We start from the raw sequence: 20,003 nt of genomic DNA, 5'->3' as shown, positions 1-20,003 counted from the left end.
TTATACCTCCCCCCCTTTCCCCCCTGGTAACTATAAGTTTGTTTTCTACATCGGTAACTCTAGTTCTGTTTTAGCACCAGGCAATTTCATTTTGCCAGCATGAACCCAACACGTTTAGGTTCCAGGAACTCTGGGGAAACTTCCACCTTTGAACTTCAAGGTTGAAGTCATGGTCTCCATCTTAGAGATGAAGCAATCCAGGCTCAGAGGAAAACTAAGTGACTTGTGCCCAAGACCATAAAGCGGCAGAGCTGGGATAGGAGACTAAGCCCCATGTGCTTTCTTGACTCCCAAGTTTACAGGGTATCCCCTACTCTGAGCTGCTGAGAAAACATGGGGTGGACTAGACACCTGCTGGATGCCTCATACACAGGAGCTCATTTGAAATCCTCACCGTTAGGCTGTGAGGTGAGGGTTATTATTCCTACTTTACAGACAAGGAAATGGAGGCTGAGGTAAAGTCCTTGTCCAAGGTCACACAGCTGGACCTGAAATGTGAACTCAGGTGGCTCTTGGCCACCACTCCCTCCGGCCTCCCCTCCTGTAAAAATGGCCTATTTCACTAGGAAGAGTCGGTCATTGGTTTTTGGTTTTTTACTACCTAAATTACATTTTCATTCAAATAGATGTGGATTTGGGCTACTCATAATTTACTCGGGGCTCCTTTTATAACACTAAAAATCCAGTCCTATGCACATCCGTGAGAAAAAACCCTCTCTGTCCAGTTGTCAAGAAGTGGTCAGGCTAAAATTTCACTACTGCTCTTCTAACAGTTAATCACTTCCTCCGTTTTCTCTTCTCTCATTCATTCATCCAGTCAATAACCACATCACTTAGGATCTATTCAGAGTGACAAACACATATCAAATAATCACACAATTAAAAATCATGATGAAAGCACCAGTTAGGAAAAGTAAGTACAGAGGGGGTTCCAAACATTTAGAATGGGAAGGCTGGCCAGGGTTGTAAAGGACACGCAAGGAATCTGAGATTTGCGGGAAGAGCTGGGAGTTCGTTTGAAAGTGAGGCAAGGGACTTTCCTGGCGGTCCAGTGGTTAAGACTCCGTGCTTCCACTGCAGGGGGTGCAGGTTCAATTCCTGGTTGGGGAACTAAGATCCCACATGCCGCGCAGTGCGGCCAAAAACAAAGAAAAAAGGAAAAAAGAAAGTGAGGCAAAAGGAGCTTTTGGTGCTAGTAAACAGTGTGTGCAAAGGCCCTGAGGTAGAAAGGAACCATGCACGCAAGGCCCTGAAAGGGGGCCAGAGATAGCACTGGCCAGGCCACACAGGGTCTTGTGGACCCCTCGTAAAGAGAAATTAAGGGTCCTAAGTAGGGGCAGAGCATGGTCAGATTTACAATTTTAATGAGCAGTCTGGCTGTGTCACATGAGCAACCTGTGCCAGGACACAGTTCAAAGAGCTCTACTCTGGACCCTGCAAAACAAGTTTGTTTGTTTCTTTTTTTTTTTTTTCCCTTCTCTCCGGGCTGTGGTGCACCTCCCTGGCTGTGAGCTAGCTCCCTTCTTTCTCTGTTTCATTTGTGAAGTTTAAAGGCCAGATGTTTTATCAGGTCTGGGACCTGTTTTCTTTCAGTAGCCCCCCCCAGTAAAGTACTTCATCTCTTCCCAGATTCCTCCCCACTCCCTAACCTCTCTATTCTCTCCAACTTGCTAAGTGGCCAGTCAATGACAAAAGGTAGGAGAATCTGTCCTTTGGGGCATTCTTACATAGAGGGTAGAGACAAGCTGAGAAAGAAATACAGATTGTACTGGCTTGCACCTCCTCACACTCAATCAAGCACAGTTGGAAGGAAAAAAAAACAAAAGCAAATCTGAGATAATGTTAAGATTCCTGGATTCCCTCTTGGCCGCACACACCCGCCTCCACCAATCTAGTGGCCACCGCCAATGGACTTTAGCTCCCGCTGGCCCAACTCCAAGCTTTCATAACTACTTTCAGTTTCTCCACTACAAGAAGCTTCAGCTGACCGCACCCTGCCCCGCTAAGAGTCCTTAGCAGCCACTGACACTTCTTCCAGGAAGCCCGTCCTACCCCACCCACCCTTCGTGCCTCCTGCCCGTGAATGCCCTGCTCTGAGTTCCAACAGCGCTCTAAGAAAGCAGGTTCTTCGAACTTCATTGTAATTGGTTCACCCAACACATGCATGCAAGTGCATGCACACACACAGTCAGTAGCTCCAGAAGGACAGATTCTGGGTGTCACTGTCCCAGCATCTAGCACAATGCCTGGCATCCGGTTGGGATCCTTACTGAATGAATGAGCAAATAGAAGTGGACACATTCAGAGTCTCCCAGGGGCAGGAAGAGAGACCTTAAATGAGAGAGGTTTTCCCTTCCTATAGGTTTGATTGTGAATGTGAACATGAAACACTGAAGTTACAAGTTTTAGAAAAGGCGCTACATTTCACTCACGGAAATTTGAAAGGATCAAAAATATCAAAGCAGGACACACATGCTCATGGTTTTAGACAGAACCAAAACTGCGGAAAGTTTTCAGATGTTAAGGTGGTAGCAGGGAAAGAAGATGCTCATGATGGGAACCCAATCAAAAGCCAGAACAGAAACACAGAGCTGACACGGCTCCCACGTGAGCCCACTCCGGCTGCAAAATGCCACGTCAACCGAGTAACTGACCCCGTTCTTATCTCCGTACAGTTCTCCCTTCGGCCCACTACTCTCCCGGTCTTGTTCTCATTTGTCAAATGCCCTTCATAGCCAATTCCTACCCCTTCACCTTTCTTAAAAGCACACTCCCCACTGGATCATTTTTGCATTCTGTCTTCAGAAACGCCAACCATGTGGCATTACTGTTTCACAGTTTCACTTTCTTGGCTGAATTCAAATGGGATAATCTTATATTGTCCAGGTCTGAACCAGGGTCTTGCTACTTGGAGTGTGGTCGGTGGACTAACATCGCATCACCTGAGAGTCTGTTAGAAATGCAGTCTCTCAGCCCCATCCCAGACCTCCTGATGCAGAATCAGCGTTCAACCAGCTCCCCAGAAGAGTCCTGTGCACACAAAAGTTTTAGAAGCACTGGGCTAGATCCTACCTTCACTCAACAAATATGTATTGAACCAGTGCAGGGTCTACAGTAGGTGCTCAACATACACAAGAGGATGTGAATGACGTGGAGAAAGGAAGTACAGATATTCCACTGAGGTTGAGAAGCTCCTGTAAATACTGAAAACAGCATCACCGGGGTGTGAGGTTCTAGCAGGATTAATAACCTTTACGCCCAAATTCAGACGTGGCCAACTGCATCTGGGCTGTGGGAAATTGGAATCTGGGAACTTGACCCTGTTTGCAGCAGGCGGGAGGAGCACAGGGGAGGTGTGTGAGTGTGTGTGTCTCTTCCCCGCTTCAGCCACAGGCCGCAGGAGCTGACAAGGCCAAGTCCCCGCCCCCCTCAGCTGTCACCCTGTCAAAACAAAGCCGCTGCTGACAGCGCAGGGCCAGCCTGCCCCGCGGCCTCGGGCAGTGCTCCCACCCCGGGAGCACGGCGCCCACATCTGGATCCGCATTTAAGGGGCGACGGGGTGCCCGGAGCTGGGGTGGAGAGGGGATGGCCAGAAACGCGCGTCCTCAAACTAAGCAGTAGCGCCCGCCGCGCTGGGCCGTCACCTTGCCAAATCCTGTTTACACCCCGAGAGGCTGGGGCAGCGTTTCAACTAAACAAGTAAAAATACAGTAATGACCGGGCTGTCACCGCGCGCCGCAGCGCCTCCGCCCCCGGCCGAGGGCGCCCGGAGCTCCAGGACCCTAGCTTGGGGCTGCGCCGCCCAGCCCGCGCAATCCGCCCCTTCGAGCTCCCGAAGCGCCGGGAGTCCAGAATCCTATTCCAGCCTCACTCCTTCCACCCAGTGGGGCTCGGTGGAGGAGAGGAGGGCGCTCAGGTCCCCCAAAAGATGCTGCCTTGGCCCCGCTCCACTCCCTGGGAGGCGCCTCCGGCGAGCTCCTACAGAGCAACAAAGCCCCAGGGCAGCCCAGGAGCTCGGAGGCGGAGGCAACTCCTTCCAAGGGGGAGGAAGGAAAGGCTCTCGGTCCCGGCGATCTCTCCTTCCCACCCGACAGCACTCTGGTTCGAGGAGCAGCTAATTGGGCGCGGGCGACAGCAGCACTTCCGCGGTGCCGCGGCCCCGGGCGGGAGGCGGGGGCGGGAGGGGGAGGGGGTCCCGCGGGCCCGGCCGCGGCCCCTCGGGCGGGCCGGGAGCCGAGCGCGTACCTTGCAGGCGGAGTAGACGCCGAGTTTCTCCAGTTTCTTGGCCCGCGGAGCGGAGCGCAGCTGCGCCTTCTTCACTGCGATCCGGGCCGAGCCGCCGCCTCCCGGCCCCTCGGCCGTGCCCGCCGCCGCCACCGCCGTCGCCGGTCCGCAGGCGCCCGAGCCCCCGGCGGCGGCGGCGGCGGCGGCGCCAGGGGAGCCCTGCGGCGGCGCGGGCGGGGGCGCGGGGGGCGGGGGGGGCAGCGCCCCGAGCCCGGCCCCCGCCCCGCCGCCGCCCGGTCCGGCCCCGCCAGCCTCGGACATGCCGCTCCGGAGCACGGCAGGAGACGCCGAGTGTCAGGCGCCGCCGCCGCTGCCACCGCCGCCGCCGCCAGGGTCTCCCTCTCGGGCTCTGGTAGCCAGGAGCGCGAGACCCTCCCCCCGCGCCCTCCCGCCCCAGCGCCCACCCCCCTCCCCGCCCCCGCCCTGCCCCGCGCGCCACCCGCCCGGCTCGCTCCGGCCGCGGCCCGCGCGCTGACGGTGGCGGCGGCGGCGGCGGCGGCAGCTGCTCCCCCAGGAGGGAGGGGACTAGCGGCTCCGCGGCCGCCGCCGCCACTGCACACGCCCTCCCCCGGCTCTCCTCCCCGGGGCCCCGCTCGGCGCCCGGGCCGCCGACATGGTCCTGGGGTGCGGGCGGCGGGTGCCGGCCTCTCGGTAGGATTGGGGGCCAACCCCCCGGCCCCCGGCTCTTTCCTGCTGCCTGCCGGACGCGCGCCCCCCACCCCGCGCCTGGCACCCTGCGCTCGCCCGCCAGGGGGCGAGGCCAACCCCGGGGGAAGGGGGAGAGGGGCAGGGGCCGGAGCCCAGGCACCTGCTGGCCGCCTCCGTCTCGGCAGCCCACCCCGCGCCCCCCCAAGATGACCCGGCGGAGGGAGGGGGCGCGGGAGGAGCGCGGGGGAGACTCCCATCATTTGTTCCTCCGCTCCCTTCCACCCTCATTCGGAACAGAGGCAACTTCCTCCACCCTAGCGGGAGCCAGAGAAAAAAAAAATATTTTTGAAAAGTACCCGACCATGCTAATCCTTTTCTTTGTTGCCAATTCACCAAAATAAAGGCGTGATGTTTTCCATTTCTCTTTTTAGATACTTCTCCGTCCACCTTCTCTCTTTTAATTGAGAACGCTTTCATCCTGTAATCAATTTCTGGATTGCATCTGCCAGAAGAAGGAAAAGACTGTTAATCGATATTTTCTGTAATTTTTGTTTGAAAGTGCTGGTTGTTAAAAGAACTGTCGTCCCAAAAGCAGGGTCACAATGAAAACTAAGCGCAGTGGGAAAAGTTTGCTAATAGGTCTCATCTCTGCACAGTGGGAGTATAACCTCACTACTTTCTTTTCTATAATGTTCCATAGTTTTCAATTTTGATATCACCAGCATGCATATTAACCATGAAAAAAAAATTAAGCAGCATCCAAAAGAATGTGTTGATTTTGGCCTCAAACTTCAAAAAAAAAAAAAGGAAAAAACTCGACTCAGCGTTTTCAACTTTGTTGAAACTGTTGCTAACTGTCGTTTTCATTGTTGATGACAATGAAGGTGGTGTTTAGTAATTCGGAGACCACGTTTCAGTTTTTTTCATTTGAAACTGTACACCTTTGGTTGGCCTCTCTAAAGCAGTTTTTGAAAAGCCCAGCACTGTATCTCAGGACCCTTCCCAAGTGCCCTGCTTTTGTAATGTGAGTCACAATTTCTGTATAATATGGGTCATAATGTGTGTATTATCAAATTCTTTACATACCCTAAAGCTCTTGTCCCAGCTCCGGCCAGACTGCCTGCAGAAATGTGCTTTTCCCTGGAAATATTCCCCTTCCCATCCCGTTTCTTCCAGTTAATTTTCTCTATCCTTTTTCTAGATTCTCTGTGTTCTTTTGACTTTGAACTTTTTTTTTTTAAGTTTGTAGATCCAGACAGTGACATTAGACAGCACAAAAGGAAATAACCTCTCCCAACTTGAGTTCCGTCTCAAGGTCTGAAATTGTAGACTCTCTGGTTCCAGCAGGACAGTTACCTGGGGCTTCTTTTCTACTGAGGTGTTTTGCAGATTTTTATGATTCTTGCCTAAGCTGGATGGGAGTCTTAAAGACTGAGATCCCATGAACAAAGTCCAATATCATGATGTCAGCAGATATTGATAGGGGTTTAGGTTCCACAATGTAGGCATTTGTCAAACTGATGGCCCCCTTGGGATCTGTGCATTTCAGTGGATAAAAATATCCCTCATATATTAAAAAAATTTTAAATATTAAAGTCTAGTTGGTGGTGCTCCTGCTGAAAGTTTAGGGGTGCAGTGTCGTGATATATGCAGTATGCTTTAAGAAGCATTAAAAAAAAAAGATGGGATGGGATAGGGAGGCTGGGAGGGAGGGAGATGCAAGAGGGAAGAGATACGGGGACATATGTATATGTATATGTTTAACTGATTCACTTTGTTATAAAGCAGAAACTAAGACACCATTGTAAAGCAATTATACTCTAATAAAGATGTTAAAAAAAAAGATGGATTGATGCATCTGTGAATGCGCTAATAGGCAGATGAACATGATAAAGCAAGTAGAGTGAAATGTGAAATGTTAAGAGTTGAATCTAGGTAGTAGGTATATGGGTGTTCACTGTGCGGTTTTTAAAATCTTCTATGTTTGAAATTTTCATCATAAAATTTTCAGGGGGGGGAGCCCAGCTTCAATATTAACTCACCCATCACCCCTTCCTCCCAAGCTGTCCCCAGAATTCAGGAGGCAGGCTATTTCCAGGATGTTCTGAAGCAGAAGAAAACAGCCTCATTTCAACCGGCCCTGAAAACCATCACTGTCTGAATGGTGAATGGCTTGTGACATCGACTGAACATTATTTTTCATTATTTCCCTGCTCAGAGCACCCAGATGACATACTGCCTTAGGCTGAAGGCCCACAGTTTCAAGGCCCTATTCAAAGTGTTATGAGCAGCAGGCAAGGACAGTTCAAGGGCAAAGGATTCAGGAGGCTTGTTGCCTCTGCATAATCAGGCTGCTGTGAGCATTTAGTGAGCTCCTGTGTGCAGTCCTTTTATGAAGTGAGCACCAACAAAAGAAAAGGCAATGTGTTCATTTACAAAGTATTCACAACTGTGAAAGGATGTCCATCTAAAATGGAAATCTCATGCATGTGCCCTGAAAAGAACGGAACTTGGAACTTAAGAACTGAGAGACTGATTTGCCCTAAAAGCTGTTATACAGAAGACCCAGATTTACCTCCTGACCAATGAAAAAGCGCCAAGAGTCTCTTCCCGTCCTCAAGCCAATGAACTTACTGCTTGGACTGCAACCAGACTCCCCGTCTTTGCTCTCCCCCACCCCATAAATACAGCCCACCCACACACCAGCACAGTTGCCCTTAGCTTGCTGTGGTTTGCATTTCCTTAAATTGCAATTCCCATGCTATTTCTGAGTAACCTCAATTTCTCATAGTTCAAGCTTACCTCAATTTACCTCTTCATTTAGTTTAACACAACTTGCTGAGGTAAGCAAACCACAATTAGGAAAGAAAAGGCTTGGGGAGTAGGAATTGAGGGAGCAGGTTGACTCTTGGAGGTCAGTTCTGGCTTATTAATACTATAGAATAGTATGCAGCTGTCACAAAGAATGACCATTATACAAATGTAATAGCATAGGTGGATCTCCAGGAAATGCTGCTGAATGAACCCTGTACAGTACAATACCATCTATATTAAAAGCAAACTCACACTGGCATATAAGTACAATTCTCTATGTGTTCAGTCAATGCATATAAAAATGCAAAAGCCAGAGAAAGATTTAGAAAGATTTGCAGCCGATTCCTAAATGTCGTTGCCTTTACTGGGCTCCCTTGAGAGTAAAACTTCTTTTTCTCATTTTTATATTCCCAGTGCCTCACTCAAAGAAAGTTCTCAATAAATAGTAGTAGTTTTTCTACGTGCAAACTGGACTCTGCTTCCCTTGCTCTACCATGATACCCCTCTTCATGGTAGAGTTTTTAAATTGTAAGTGCAGGGGCTTCCCTGGTGGTGCAGTGGTTAAGAATCCACCTGCCAATGCAGGGGACACGGGTTCAAGCTCTGGTCCAGGAAGATCCCACATGCCGCGGAGCAACTAAGCCCATGCGCCACAACTATTGAGCCCGTGCTCTAGAGCCTGTGAGCCACAACTACTGAGCCCGTGTGCCACAACTACTGAAGCCCACACGCCTAGAGCCTGTGCTCTGCAACAAGAGAAGCCACCACAATGAGAAACCCGTGCACCACAACAAAGAGTAGCCCCCACTCGCTGTAACTAGAGAAAGCCCGCACGCAGCAACTAAGACCCCATGCAACCAAAAATAAAAAAAAAAATTGTAAGCGCAAACCTGATCCCACAACCCCCTGCTTGAAACCCTCCAAGGGCTTCTCATAACATTGAAAATACAATCACAACCCCATAACCTGATTGGCAAGGCCTACCTCTCCAGGCCCTTCTCCCAGGTGTGTGGTTTACTCCAGCCTAACTCAGGAAGCTTTTTCCTGCCTCAGGGCCTTTGCATTTGCTGTCTTGCCTGACACCTTCCCCCAGACAGCATGGCTGGCCCTATTCATCTAGTATCCTTTGTCTGGAGATGCCTTCCCATCTAAGAAAGGAAGGATGGGGACCATCTTCTGCTACTCCAACATCTAGTACCTCTTTGCCATATTCCTTCTTACCCACCTTCTATAATACACCAACATCCTGAAGCCCACAGATGGATTGAAATTGTCCCCACTGAGGATGCAGACTCTGAGGACTAGTCTGGACAAGGGGGTATCACAGCAGGTTTGGCCCAGTGTGTGGCCAATGACTGGCATCCTTCCCTCCCAGCACAGCCATCTGCTTATTTAGAGACAACAGCTCGATGAGAATATAAAATAAAGAAGGAGGAGACAGATGCCTTAGGCTTGGGCCAACTTCCCACTGGAGAAAGTGGCTGCGATCACTGGACATTTATTTTAATAACCTCTAAAATAAAATCTATCTGTCTAAGGAAAAATTACTGGAAAACAATTAGGAAATGAATCCTAGGATGGGGAAACAGAAAATCTCCGTCCCTGGTTTTCAAGCATCTTTGCAATTAAATCATGATTTCCAGTGTGAGTCTTAACTCTGCAGCAAATACCATTAGTGCTATTTTTTTCATTTTTATTTTTAGTTGTTCTTCATAGCAATTTTCATATCTAATGTGAATAGGCCTAAATGTGTTTGCCTGAGCACTGCCCTTGTAAAGAGAGAGGGTTTTTTCCCTTTTGTTTTCTGTTTATAATAACTAACACATATGACTGTTTTACCAGCCTACCTACCATTTACAATGAAGGTACAAAATAAGTAAAAGAAATGAAGTCTCCTTCTTCTGAACTCCGGCTAAATGGCTGACTGCTTTTCTAAAGCACTATGTGAATATCTATCTCTTTGAGCAACTTGAAAATTATATAAGAAAATCAAATTTCCAAGGAACCAAACTTTGGTATGACCTAGATTTTCTCTAACAATCTGAATATCATGAATTTTACTAATGTGAGTGCCAGATTATTGTTTAAAATAAAGGTAAGAGGGAGTCTAATTCCCTAACTCTATAAAAGTGTTCATACACATGATTTCACAAATTAAGAAAAAGATTTTTAGGACAGGTTTTCTAGTTTAGGGTCTCCTTATCAAGGGAAAATCTGTTTCCTCAAGTCCTTAATCTTAAGTCCTGGCTGGCTGACCCTCTGGGTCTAAAATCAAAGCTCAGAGTGGAGTGTTTCAAAATTTATAAAGTAGGTGCTATATATCAGCAACCACTTTGGGTGAAAGCAACAAACAAACAAACAAAAGTGTGAAGCATAGTAACATAACATCCTCCCAAAGCACAAAAATGTGTATGTTGTTATAAAGTATTTCAAACATATAGAAAAATAAAGGGAGTGATTTAATTTCTGTACATCCACCAGCCACATTTTCTTAATGTTTTCATTTGCCGGCGAGATATATATTATTAGTTTAAGAAATCCTCTTTCCTAAGTCCCTTTATCTCAGTTTCCCAGTGCCTGCCTCCACAGAAGTAAACACTCTAAGGCAGGCTGTATCCTTCTTGTTCATGTTTTTCAACATTTACAAAATAAAGCCTGTAGTAAACACACTAATTTAAAAAAATTTTTTTATTAAAATAGAGTTGATTTATAATGTTGTATTAGTTTCTGGTGTACAGCACTGTGATTCAGTTGTACATAAATATCTATTCTTTTTCAGATTCTTTTCCATTATAGGTTATTACAAGATACTGATTATAGTTCCCTGTGGTATACAGTAGGTCCTTGTTGTTTATGTATTTTATACATAGTAGTGTAAGGTATGTATGTTAATCCCAAACTCCTTATTTATCTCTCCATCTCCCATCTCCTTTGGTAACCATAAGTTTGTTTTCTATGTCTGTAAACCTGTTTCTGTTTTGTAAATAAGTTCATTTGTATCATTTTTTAAGATTCTACATATAAGTGATAGCATATGATATTTGTCTTTCTCTGTCTGCCTTACTTCACTTAGTATGATCATCTCTGGGTCCATCCATGTTGCTGCAATTGGCATTATTTCATTCCTTTTTACGGCTGAGTAATATTCCATTGTATATAAGTGCCACATCTTTATCCATTCCTCTGTCGATGGACATTTAGGTTGCTTCCATGCCTTGGCTATTGTGAACAGTGCTGCTAGGAACATTGGAGCAAGCATGTTCTTATTAATTGTCTAGCTCAATGAATGTTTATATATGCATATACTTGGTCATCCGCCATCCAGACTGATATAACAATATATTCCCAACACCCAAGAAGGCTGTTTTGGCCCCTTTCTAGTCAGTGCCCTAAGGCAACCATTACTCTGGCTTCATCATCATAGATTAGTCTTGTCTGTTCTTGAACTTCATGTAAATATGCCCATAGAGCATGGACTCATGTTGTCAGGCTCTTCTTTGGAATACCGTTATGTTGATGATGTCTATCATGTTGCTCCATGTGCCATATGTCACTTATTTTTATGGTGGTGTAGTATTCTATTATATGACTATCACAGTTTGTTTATTCATTCTCTTGTTGATGAACATTTCCAGTTTTTTACTACTATGAATAAAGTTGCTATGAATATTCTTATAATGCCTTTTCGTTGTCGTATATGCTTATTTCTCCAGGGTATATACCTAGGGGGGACAGTTGCTAAATCATAGGGAAAGTGTATGTCAAGCTTTAATAGGTCCTGTCCCTCCCAAAATAATTGTACCAATTTATACTCCTGCCCACGGTGTGTGAGGATGACAGCACCGCCCTCCTCATAAAGCTTTGGTACCGTCGATCTCTTTAATTTTCACCATTTCGGTGGTTGTCGAGTAGTATATTTCTTTGTGGTTTTCATTAGCATTTACAACATGCATAATAACTTTGAGCACATTTTCATTTGCGTCTTGGCATCTAGGATGTCCATCTTTTGTGAAATAAATGTCTGTGCTAGTCTTTTACCCATTTTTTATTGTTTTGTGGTAGATTTTTACTGTACAGTCTGGATTTGAATCCTTCGATGGATATATATGTTGCAAATCTCTTAGTCTGTGACTTGCTTTTTCACTCTTTTGAGTGTCCTTTGATGATCAGAAGCTTTTACTTTTATGGGTTTGATCTGTCTGTATTTTATTTTATGTTTAGTGTTTCCATGTGTCCCGTTTAAAAACTCTTTGCCTAGCCCGTGTTTGTAAAGATACTTTCTTATGCGTTCTTTGAGTTTTATTGACCTTATCTCTCACACGTACGTCTCTTTTGCAACTCAGTCAATTACTGAGTATAATGTGAGATGGCAGTGGTCATGGTCACCATCTTATTAAACTTTCTCTTTGTATTTTATTTCTAAACTATCATGTGAAATGTTTGGAGCAGAAGGATTGCCTTATAACATGGCCTTCTAGCTCAATCTTTACTGAGAGTTCACTGTAATATTGCCTTTTAAGAATAGTCTTGATACTCCCATTAAAGACTGCGTGCTCTTTAATTCGTTTTTAAAGCAGGATCACCCTTGGCCTCAGGCCAAAGGAGCCCCTACACTGGGGTCCACAGTTTAAAGAATCCCTCGTGTCATAAACGCTCAAAGACAAAGTGGAGGCGGGGGCATCTCTGTCACTTGTCACTTGTCACCTGGTATGAGCTTCAGACAGGGCAACCCCGTAAACCTGGACTTCACCCTTCTACCCAGCAGGATCAAGCCCTTGCCTGAGACGCACTTCCTCGCATCTGTTGTCCTTGAGCCTGGAAGCAGAAGGCGCCTGCATAGGAATACTGAGAAGTTTTGCATGTGAAAGAGGCACAGTTTTGGAGTGCAGGAAGGATTTGAGTGGCAGGAATGCTTAGGTAAGAGAAAAGACAAATTAATTAACTTGTCAAATCCTCCTTCTAAGCGTGAATGCAAAAGATTCTTGCATAACAAAGTATTCTTTCCCAGAGTACCAAGCAGCCGTTTTCTTGCTTCTCTTTGTGTTCCAATTCATGGTTCTGAGGATCCTCGTCAACCAGCGCCACATTCACTAACGCTGCCCAGTGTCTGAGGAACATTTTGTAATGTTAAGGAATTCATTTTACCCTTAAATGTATATGTATAGAGATCCAAACATTATCTCCAGGAAGCATGAAATAGACTTTTTCATCGGCAAATAGATGAACATTGAATGCAAAGAGTGTGAACAGTTTTATAAAATTATTTAGGAAGACGTCACTGAATTCTCTAAAAAGCTAATAAAACATTCAGCTTATTTTAATATCTTTGACTAAAAATTTGATAGTGATTAACTATAACTTCATTTTGCCTTTTAGTTTTGAAAGGGCACTTTGACTATGGTAGAAGAAAGAGCATTTTTTTAAATGTAAAAAATAATTTGAATTTTTAAATTTTTTTACATCATGTCATTCACCTTTTTTTGGATGAACATACATTTAAATTTTGTACACTTTAAATCCGATTACATTTTGACCGGGTAGTTATGTATAATTTTGAATTTAAAAAAATAAAGAAAAAGAAGAAAAAAAAAGTCCATGAGAAAAATGTGCTTAGAATATTGTCTGGCAAATAATGGGTATTCCATAAATATTAGGGATCCCTGTCTGCCATCCACCCTTTTCCTCTCTTGGTTTTAACTTGATATCAGATTAAACATCCTTTCCCTCCTTCTTTTTCCCACTCTCCACCCTCCAAATACAAACATACATATCCTGTTTGGAATGTGGTTGCCTTATGGAAACAAGTCTAAAATTTGGAAGAAAACAGAGCCAGCAGAATTGACAGGAGACATTAGGGGAATCTCGTTGAGGCCAAATTAAAAGCTCAGTTGTTAAAGATACCCAATTCTTTTTGAAGAATTCTGACATACCACATATGTCAGGCACTTCTCAGCCTAGTGAGGAGTTTTGGGCATCTCAGAAATGTGGGTCAGACCAAAGGGAATTTAACCGATTCTTGCTAATCATTTGACTTACAGGTTGGGCTGCCAGCCCTCAGCAAACCGAATGAATGAAAGCTTCAGGAAGTTAGCACTGCTGGCCACATCCTCACAGCTTTAGACACACACCTGGAACGTTTTAACAGCTGCAATCCAATTTCTGAGAATCTCTGAGAAAATCAAATTTGTTGTTGCACTCAACAATAATAAAAGAAGAATAACTAACAGTTTGGGGGTACCTACTACATGGTAGGCACTGCACTAATCCCTTTCTGCAAAATGTTCCATCTAATCCTTACCAGGACGTGAGGGCTATTATCTCCATCATAGAGATGAGGCACTTGGGGCTCAGAGAAGTTAAGTAACTTACACCAGACCCTCTCCTGATTTTAACCACTTTAACTTACAGCTGATGACAATGGTGGCTACTGTTTTTTTGTTTGCTTGTTTTTGTTTTTTTAAATTTTTATTGGAGTAGAGTTGATTTACAATGTTGTGTTAGTTTCAGGTGTACAGTAAATTGAATCAGTTATACGTACATATGGGTATACACATATACATATGTGTGTGTATATATCTATATGTCTATATATCTATATCTATCTATCTATCTATCTATCTATATATATATATCCACAATTTTTTTAGATTCTTTTCCCGTATAGGCCATTACAGAGTATTGAGTAGAGTTCCCTGTGCTATACAGTAGGTCCTTATTAGTTATCTATTTTATATATAGTAGTGTATATATGTCAATCCAATCTCCCAATTTATCCCTCCTCCCCCTTACCCCCTGGTAACCGTAAGTCTGTTTTCTACATCTGTGACTGTATTTCTGTTTTGTAAATAAGTTCATTTGTACCCTTTTTTAAGATTCCACATATAAGCGATGTCATATATTTGTCTCTGTCTGACTTACTTCACTCAGTATGGCAATCTCTAGGTCCATCCATGTTGCTGCATGTGGCATTATTTCGTTCTTTTTTATGGCTGAGTAATATTCCAGTGTATATATGCACCACATCTTGGTCCATTCCTCTGTCAATGGACATGTAGGTTGCTTCCATGTCTTGGCTATTGTAAATAGTGCTTCAGTGAACAGGGGGTGTGCGTATCTTTTCGAATTATGGCTTTCTCCAGGTATATGCCTAGGAGTGGGATTGCTGGGTCGTATGGTAGCTGTGTTTGTAGTTTTTTAAAGAACCTGCATACTGTTCTCCGTAGAGGTGGTACCAATTTACACTCCCACCAGCAGTGCGGGAGGGTTCCTTGATGGCGGCTACTGTTTACTGAGCGATGACTAAGGGCCTGAACATGTGTTATAACAAATTTCATCTTTGTAAACACTCTAATGGGAAGCATTTAGGAGTCCCAGCTGCAGATAAAGAACATTCAGCTGCAGCACCTGGAATTATGTGGAATACAGACGATGATAATAATAGGTGCAGAGTCTCTTCCCCACCTCCTCTTTTCTGTGCAGAAGAGGCTATTTTTCATTCTAGGGCCGTACTAGTCAATATAGCTTTCTGTGATAATGAAAATGTTTTACATCGGCACTGTCCAATATGGTAGCTACTGACCACATGTGGCCATTGAGCATGAAAAACGTGGCCGATGACACTGATGAACTAAAATTTTCATTTTCTTTTAACTAGTTAAATTTAAATAGCACACGTGGCTAGTGGCTACCATTTTGGGCAGCGCAGCTGTAGAGGGTAAAACCGCTTGGTGGCCAAGTTCCCAACAGAGTCTAAGAGTTTCTCACACTCCACTCTTCTTTCTCTTAGCTCTACTATTGGTCAGCTTCTGGGGCAGGATCCTCAGACTAAGGCACTGCTAAGAACTGAGGAAGAGGGAAATGGATCAGGATCTTTCTTACTCCCTTTATTCGAAACGAAATATTTATAGGGAATTCCCTGGCAGTCCAGTGGTTAGGACTCTGGGCTTTTCGCTGCTGAGGGCACGGGTTCAATCCCTGGTCGGGGAACTAAGATCCTGCAAACTGTGAGGGCACAGACAAAAAAAAAAAAAATCCTAAATATTTAAGTGTGCAAACACTTATTTCACGTGTTCATTTATTTATCTAACAAATATTTATGGAGCTCTCCCCACATGGCAGGTATATCTGCTTAATATAAGTCTATGCATTGGCCCCTGGGTTAAAACAGCAAGCAAGGCAGGACTGGAGAGACAGACATTAATTAAATCATCACACAAATGCATCATTAGAAACTCACTCAAATAAAGGGAAAGTATCAGGAGTTGTGAAGGCTTTTAAGGACAGAGGATTCACGTGAGGCATCGGGAAACACTTTAATTTTTTTTTTTTTGGCTGCGTTGGGTCTTCGTTGCTGCGCACGGGCCTTTCTCTAGCTGCGGAGAACAGGGGCTACTCTTCATTGCGGTGCGTGGGCTTCTCATTGCGGTGGCTTGTCTTGTTGTGGAACACGGCCTCTAGGTGTGCGGGCTTCAGTAATTGTGGCTCGCAGGCTCAGTAGTTGTGGCGCAGGGGCTTAGTTGCTCCACAGCATGTGGGATCTTCCCTGACCCAGGCTCGAACCCCTGTCCCCTGCATTGGCAGGAAGATTCTTAACCACTGTGCCACAAGGGAAGCCCTGGGAAACACTTTTCTGATGGTGCTCAAATTCAGCTTGTGGAAGTGACGTTTTAGCTGAGAAACTAAGAATGAGTTAGAATTAACTGAGTGACAAGGAAGGAAAAGCATTCAGGGTGGAGGGAATAGCATGTACAGGCCTGAGGTGTGCAGAGTGTGGACATGATTGAGGAACTTTAAAGAAAGGGTCAGTGGGGGAATTCCCTGGCAATCCAGTGGTTAGGACTCTGCGCTTTCACTGCCGAGGTTCCAGGTTCAATTCCTGGTCGGGGAACTAAGATCCCACAAGCTGCATGCAGTGTGGCAAAAAAAAAAAAAAAAAAGAAAAAGAAAAAAAAGAAAGGGACAGTGGGAAGAGACAGGCTGAGGCTTTCTACACAGCTTCATCTGCCATATCAGGGCTTCTGACCTTTATCCTAAAAGCAGTGGCTGGCTACTGAAAGGATTTAGGCAGAGGAGTGAACTGATTAGAAAATAAACTTAAAAAACAAAACCAAACACACAAAAACCTTGGCTTTTCACAAGGGCGTCATTGTTCCCTGTTCCTTCCTTCCCTCTCCAGCAGGCAGGCAGGTGACTTCCCCAGACACAGGGCTGCAGCTGGCTCAGGACAGACTAGAAGAGCTTGGTCCTGGGCCCAGTGGATGAATGGAGCTGAGCTGTGTTCTTTCCTCTCATGCTCTGTGTGTTCTGTGTGTTTCTGCCATTGAATAAATACTGGGTATTTATAAAAACTGTCAGCAAGCCACCCACTCCCTTTTCTCTGCCTCAGGCCCAGAAGCCCTCAAACAGTAACAGGCTGTACCAGAATCTCTGCGATATCCAGAGATCCAGCTCCTAAAGGACAGCTAAATATAACTCTCTTCCACACAGGCTGGTGTCTGTCGTCTCCACTTTTACGATCCTAGCTGTGGAACATCCAGGAAACTTGAACTTGACGGGCGGTTTACACCAAACCAGGGCAGAGGGGTGTCATTGGGGAGGTGGGGTGACTTTCAGTATTTTCTTTTCTGGCCACCTTTCCATTGAGCCACAGGTCATGGATTGGCCTTCAAAGGGGAGAATGACAAGTGAAAGAATTTATTCCAGCGAGAGAAGGGCAAGAAGAGTGAAAAGGAGAGGAAGGACTTGTGAGTGTATTTGAACTTCAAAGTAATGAGACTCCAACTTCCTTCACAAAATGCACCTGTTACGGTCCTCTTCTTCCAAAATGAATTGATTTTACCTCCTTGCCTGGCATCATAGAAAAGTCACCCATTTTGCTGTTTAACACACTTGACCTTGATTCCCAGCTCTGTCGCTTACTCGGCGCAAGGTAACTCACCACCCAGAGCTTCAGGGTCCTTGTCTGTAAAATGGGTTAATGGTGCTTGTTTGCAGGGTTGTGTGACTGTGAGACAATGTGGATGGAATGCTTAGAAATAAGCAGGGACTTCCCTGGTGGTCCAGGGACCCCGCACTTCCAATGTCGGGGACGTGGGTTCGATCCCTGGTCCAGGAACTGAGATCCTGCAAGCTGTGCAGCACAGCCAAAAAAAAAAAAAAAACAGAAAAAGAAACATAAATAAGCACCGGCTTTGTTATTATCCAGTAATGCGTCTGTGTGTCTCTCTTCCCCACGACACTGAGCTCCTCAAGTGCAGAGAACTCTCACTGGCCTTTATATCTACTACCTACTCCTGCAAGTGCTCAAGATATAAAATGAATGGTTGATGTAGTTATCTAATAGTGAAGGAATTCCTCTCTTCCTGCCCAGGATGGTCAATCTTCTAATTTCCTACACCCTTGACTATTATTTAGACACAAATTGGGAAAATAAAATTAATGGATACACTTCCAGAAAGATAGTTTCCTACAATGTTTCTACTTACACATACACATACATATTTTAAATGAAATAACTTTATTTTTAAAGCAGTTTTAGGGTTACAGAAAAATCGAGCAGAAAGTACAGAGATTTCTCACATGCCCCTTCACGCCCTTCCCTCTACTGTATTAACATCTGGCAATAGTGTGGTACATTTATTACCACTAATGAGCCAGCAATGATACGTTGTTATTGACAAAGTCCATAGTTTACGTTAAAGTTCACTCTTTGTGTTGTACATTCTGTGAGTTTTGACAAATGTATAATGGCATGTAGCCACCATTACAGTTTCATACAGAATAGTTTTGCTGCTCTAAAAAGCCCCTGTGCCCACCCATTTATCCCTCCCACCCCACCCACCCCCAACCCCTAGAAACCACTGATCCTTTTACTATCTCCGTAGTTTTGTCTTTTCCAGAAGTTGTGTAGCCGGAATCATACAATATGTTGCCCTTTCAGATTGGCATCTTTTACCTAGTAACATGCATTTAAGATTTATCCATGGATGCAATGTTGGGAGGCCCACACGGCTAGGAGGTTGAGGGCAGCCTCTGGAAACTGAGGGCTACCTCCAGTGAACAGTCAGCAAGAAGCCAGGGTCCTCCGACTTGGAAATGCAAGAAAATGAACTCTGCTATCGACATGAGTGAACTTGTGAGTGTATCCTTCCCTAGCTGAGCCTCCTGATGAGAACCTAGCCCTGACCAATATCTGATGGCAGCCTTACAGAAGACCCACCCAAGCTGTGCTGCACAGAAATCATGAGGTAATAAATACATGTTGATTTAAGTTACTAAGTCGTGGTAGTTTATATGCAGCAATAGATAACTAATATACTCTTGTTGAGAGATATTTGGGTTGTTTCCAGTTTTTCCTGACTATCAACTATGCTAATATAACTGCTCTGATGCACGTCTCCTTGGTGCATACCCACAATTGTTTCTATAGAGCAAATTACTCGAAATGGACTTGTAAGCATAAAGCATTGGGCAAGACAGAGGGTGGCAAACTTTTTCTGGGAAGGACGAGGTAGTAACTGTTTTAAGCTCTGAAGGCCCTGTAGTCTCTGTTGCAACTATTCAATTCTGAAATCGTATTACGAAAGTGCCAAAGACAATCCATGTGAGAATGAGCATGGCTGTGTTTTAGTATTTCATTTGTGAACACTGATACGTGAATTTTGAATAATTTTCACACGCTACAAAATATTGTATTTCTGGTTTGTTTCAACCAATTAAAAATGTAAAAACCATTCTTAGCTTGCAGACTACATAGAAACAGGTAGAGGCCAGATGGGCCCACAGGCCATAGTTTGCAGGTCCTTGGGATTTTCAACTTACCGGATAGGGCAACATTGTTTTCTGAAGTGATGGTCCTGATTTTCCCTCCCATCAGTAGTGTAATGTTTAGGAGTTCTCATGGCTCCACATCCTTGCCCATATTTGTGACATCTATGCAATATTGAGTTTTCCAATCCAAAACACAGATGAGTCTTTGCCTTTATTCATATTTTCTTTTATGTTCTTGGTAGTGTTTTACAGTTTTTTTAATATGAATTTTTCCCTCATACTTTTTTGGAGTTTCTTTTTTTTTTAACGTTCTTTTTTAAACGCTGCATTGGGTCTTCATTTCTGTGTGTGAGCTTTCTCTAGTTGTGGCGAGCGGGGGCTACTCTTCACTGCGGTGAGCGTGCTTCTCATTGCGGTGGCTTCTCTTGTTGCGGAGCATGGGCTCTAGGCGCGCAGGCTTCAGTAGCTGTGGCTCACAGGCTCAGTAG

The 20,003-nt window shown here is 45.0% G+C and overlaps 2 protein-coding genes across 2 annotated transcripts in view; one reads left to right on the top strand and one right to left on the bottom strand.

Moving 5' to 3' along the window:
- Positions 1–4,560, bottom strand: part of KAT2B (lysine acetyltransferase 2B) — a 100,479-nt gene extending 95,919 nt beyond the window's left edge. The window contains exon 1 of the mRNA XM_060298640.1: positions 4,246–4,560. Within this exon, the coding sequence (XP_060154623.1) occupies positions 4,246–4,545 (300 nt within the window). The 5' untranslated portion in view covers positions 4,546–4,560. The remainder of the gene's footprint in view (positions 1–4,245) is intronic.
- An 8,056-nt stretch (positions 4,561–12,616) lies between these two features.
- The window catches only part of PP2D1 (protein phosphatase 2C like domain containing 1), a 30,627-nt gene continuing 23,240 nt past the window's right edge, over positions 12,617–20,003 (top strand). The window contains 2 exon segments of the mRNA XM_060298639.1: positions 12,617–12,663; positions 18,901–18,992. Coding sequence (XP_060154622.1) covers positions 18,988–18,992 — 5 coding nt within the window. The 5' untranslated portion in view covers positions 12,617–12,663; positions 18,901–18,987.

Source organism: Globicephala melas, chromosome 4 (genome assembly GCF_963455315.2).
Source record: "Globicephala melas chromosome 4, mGloMel1.2, whole genome shotgun sequence".
NCBI classification, from domain to species: domain Eukaryota; kingdom Metazoa; phylum Chordata; class Mammalia; order Artiodactyla; family Delphinidae; genus Globicephala; species Globicephala melas.
Note: the sequence above shows the minus strand (reverse complement) of the source record. Positions and strands in the feature narration are given on the sequence as shown.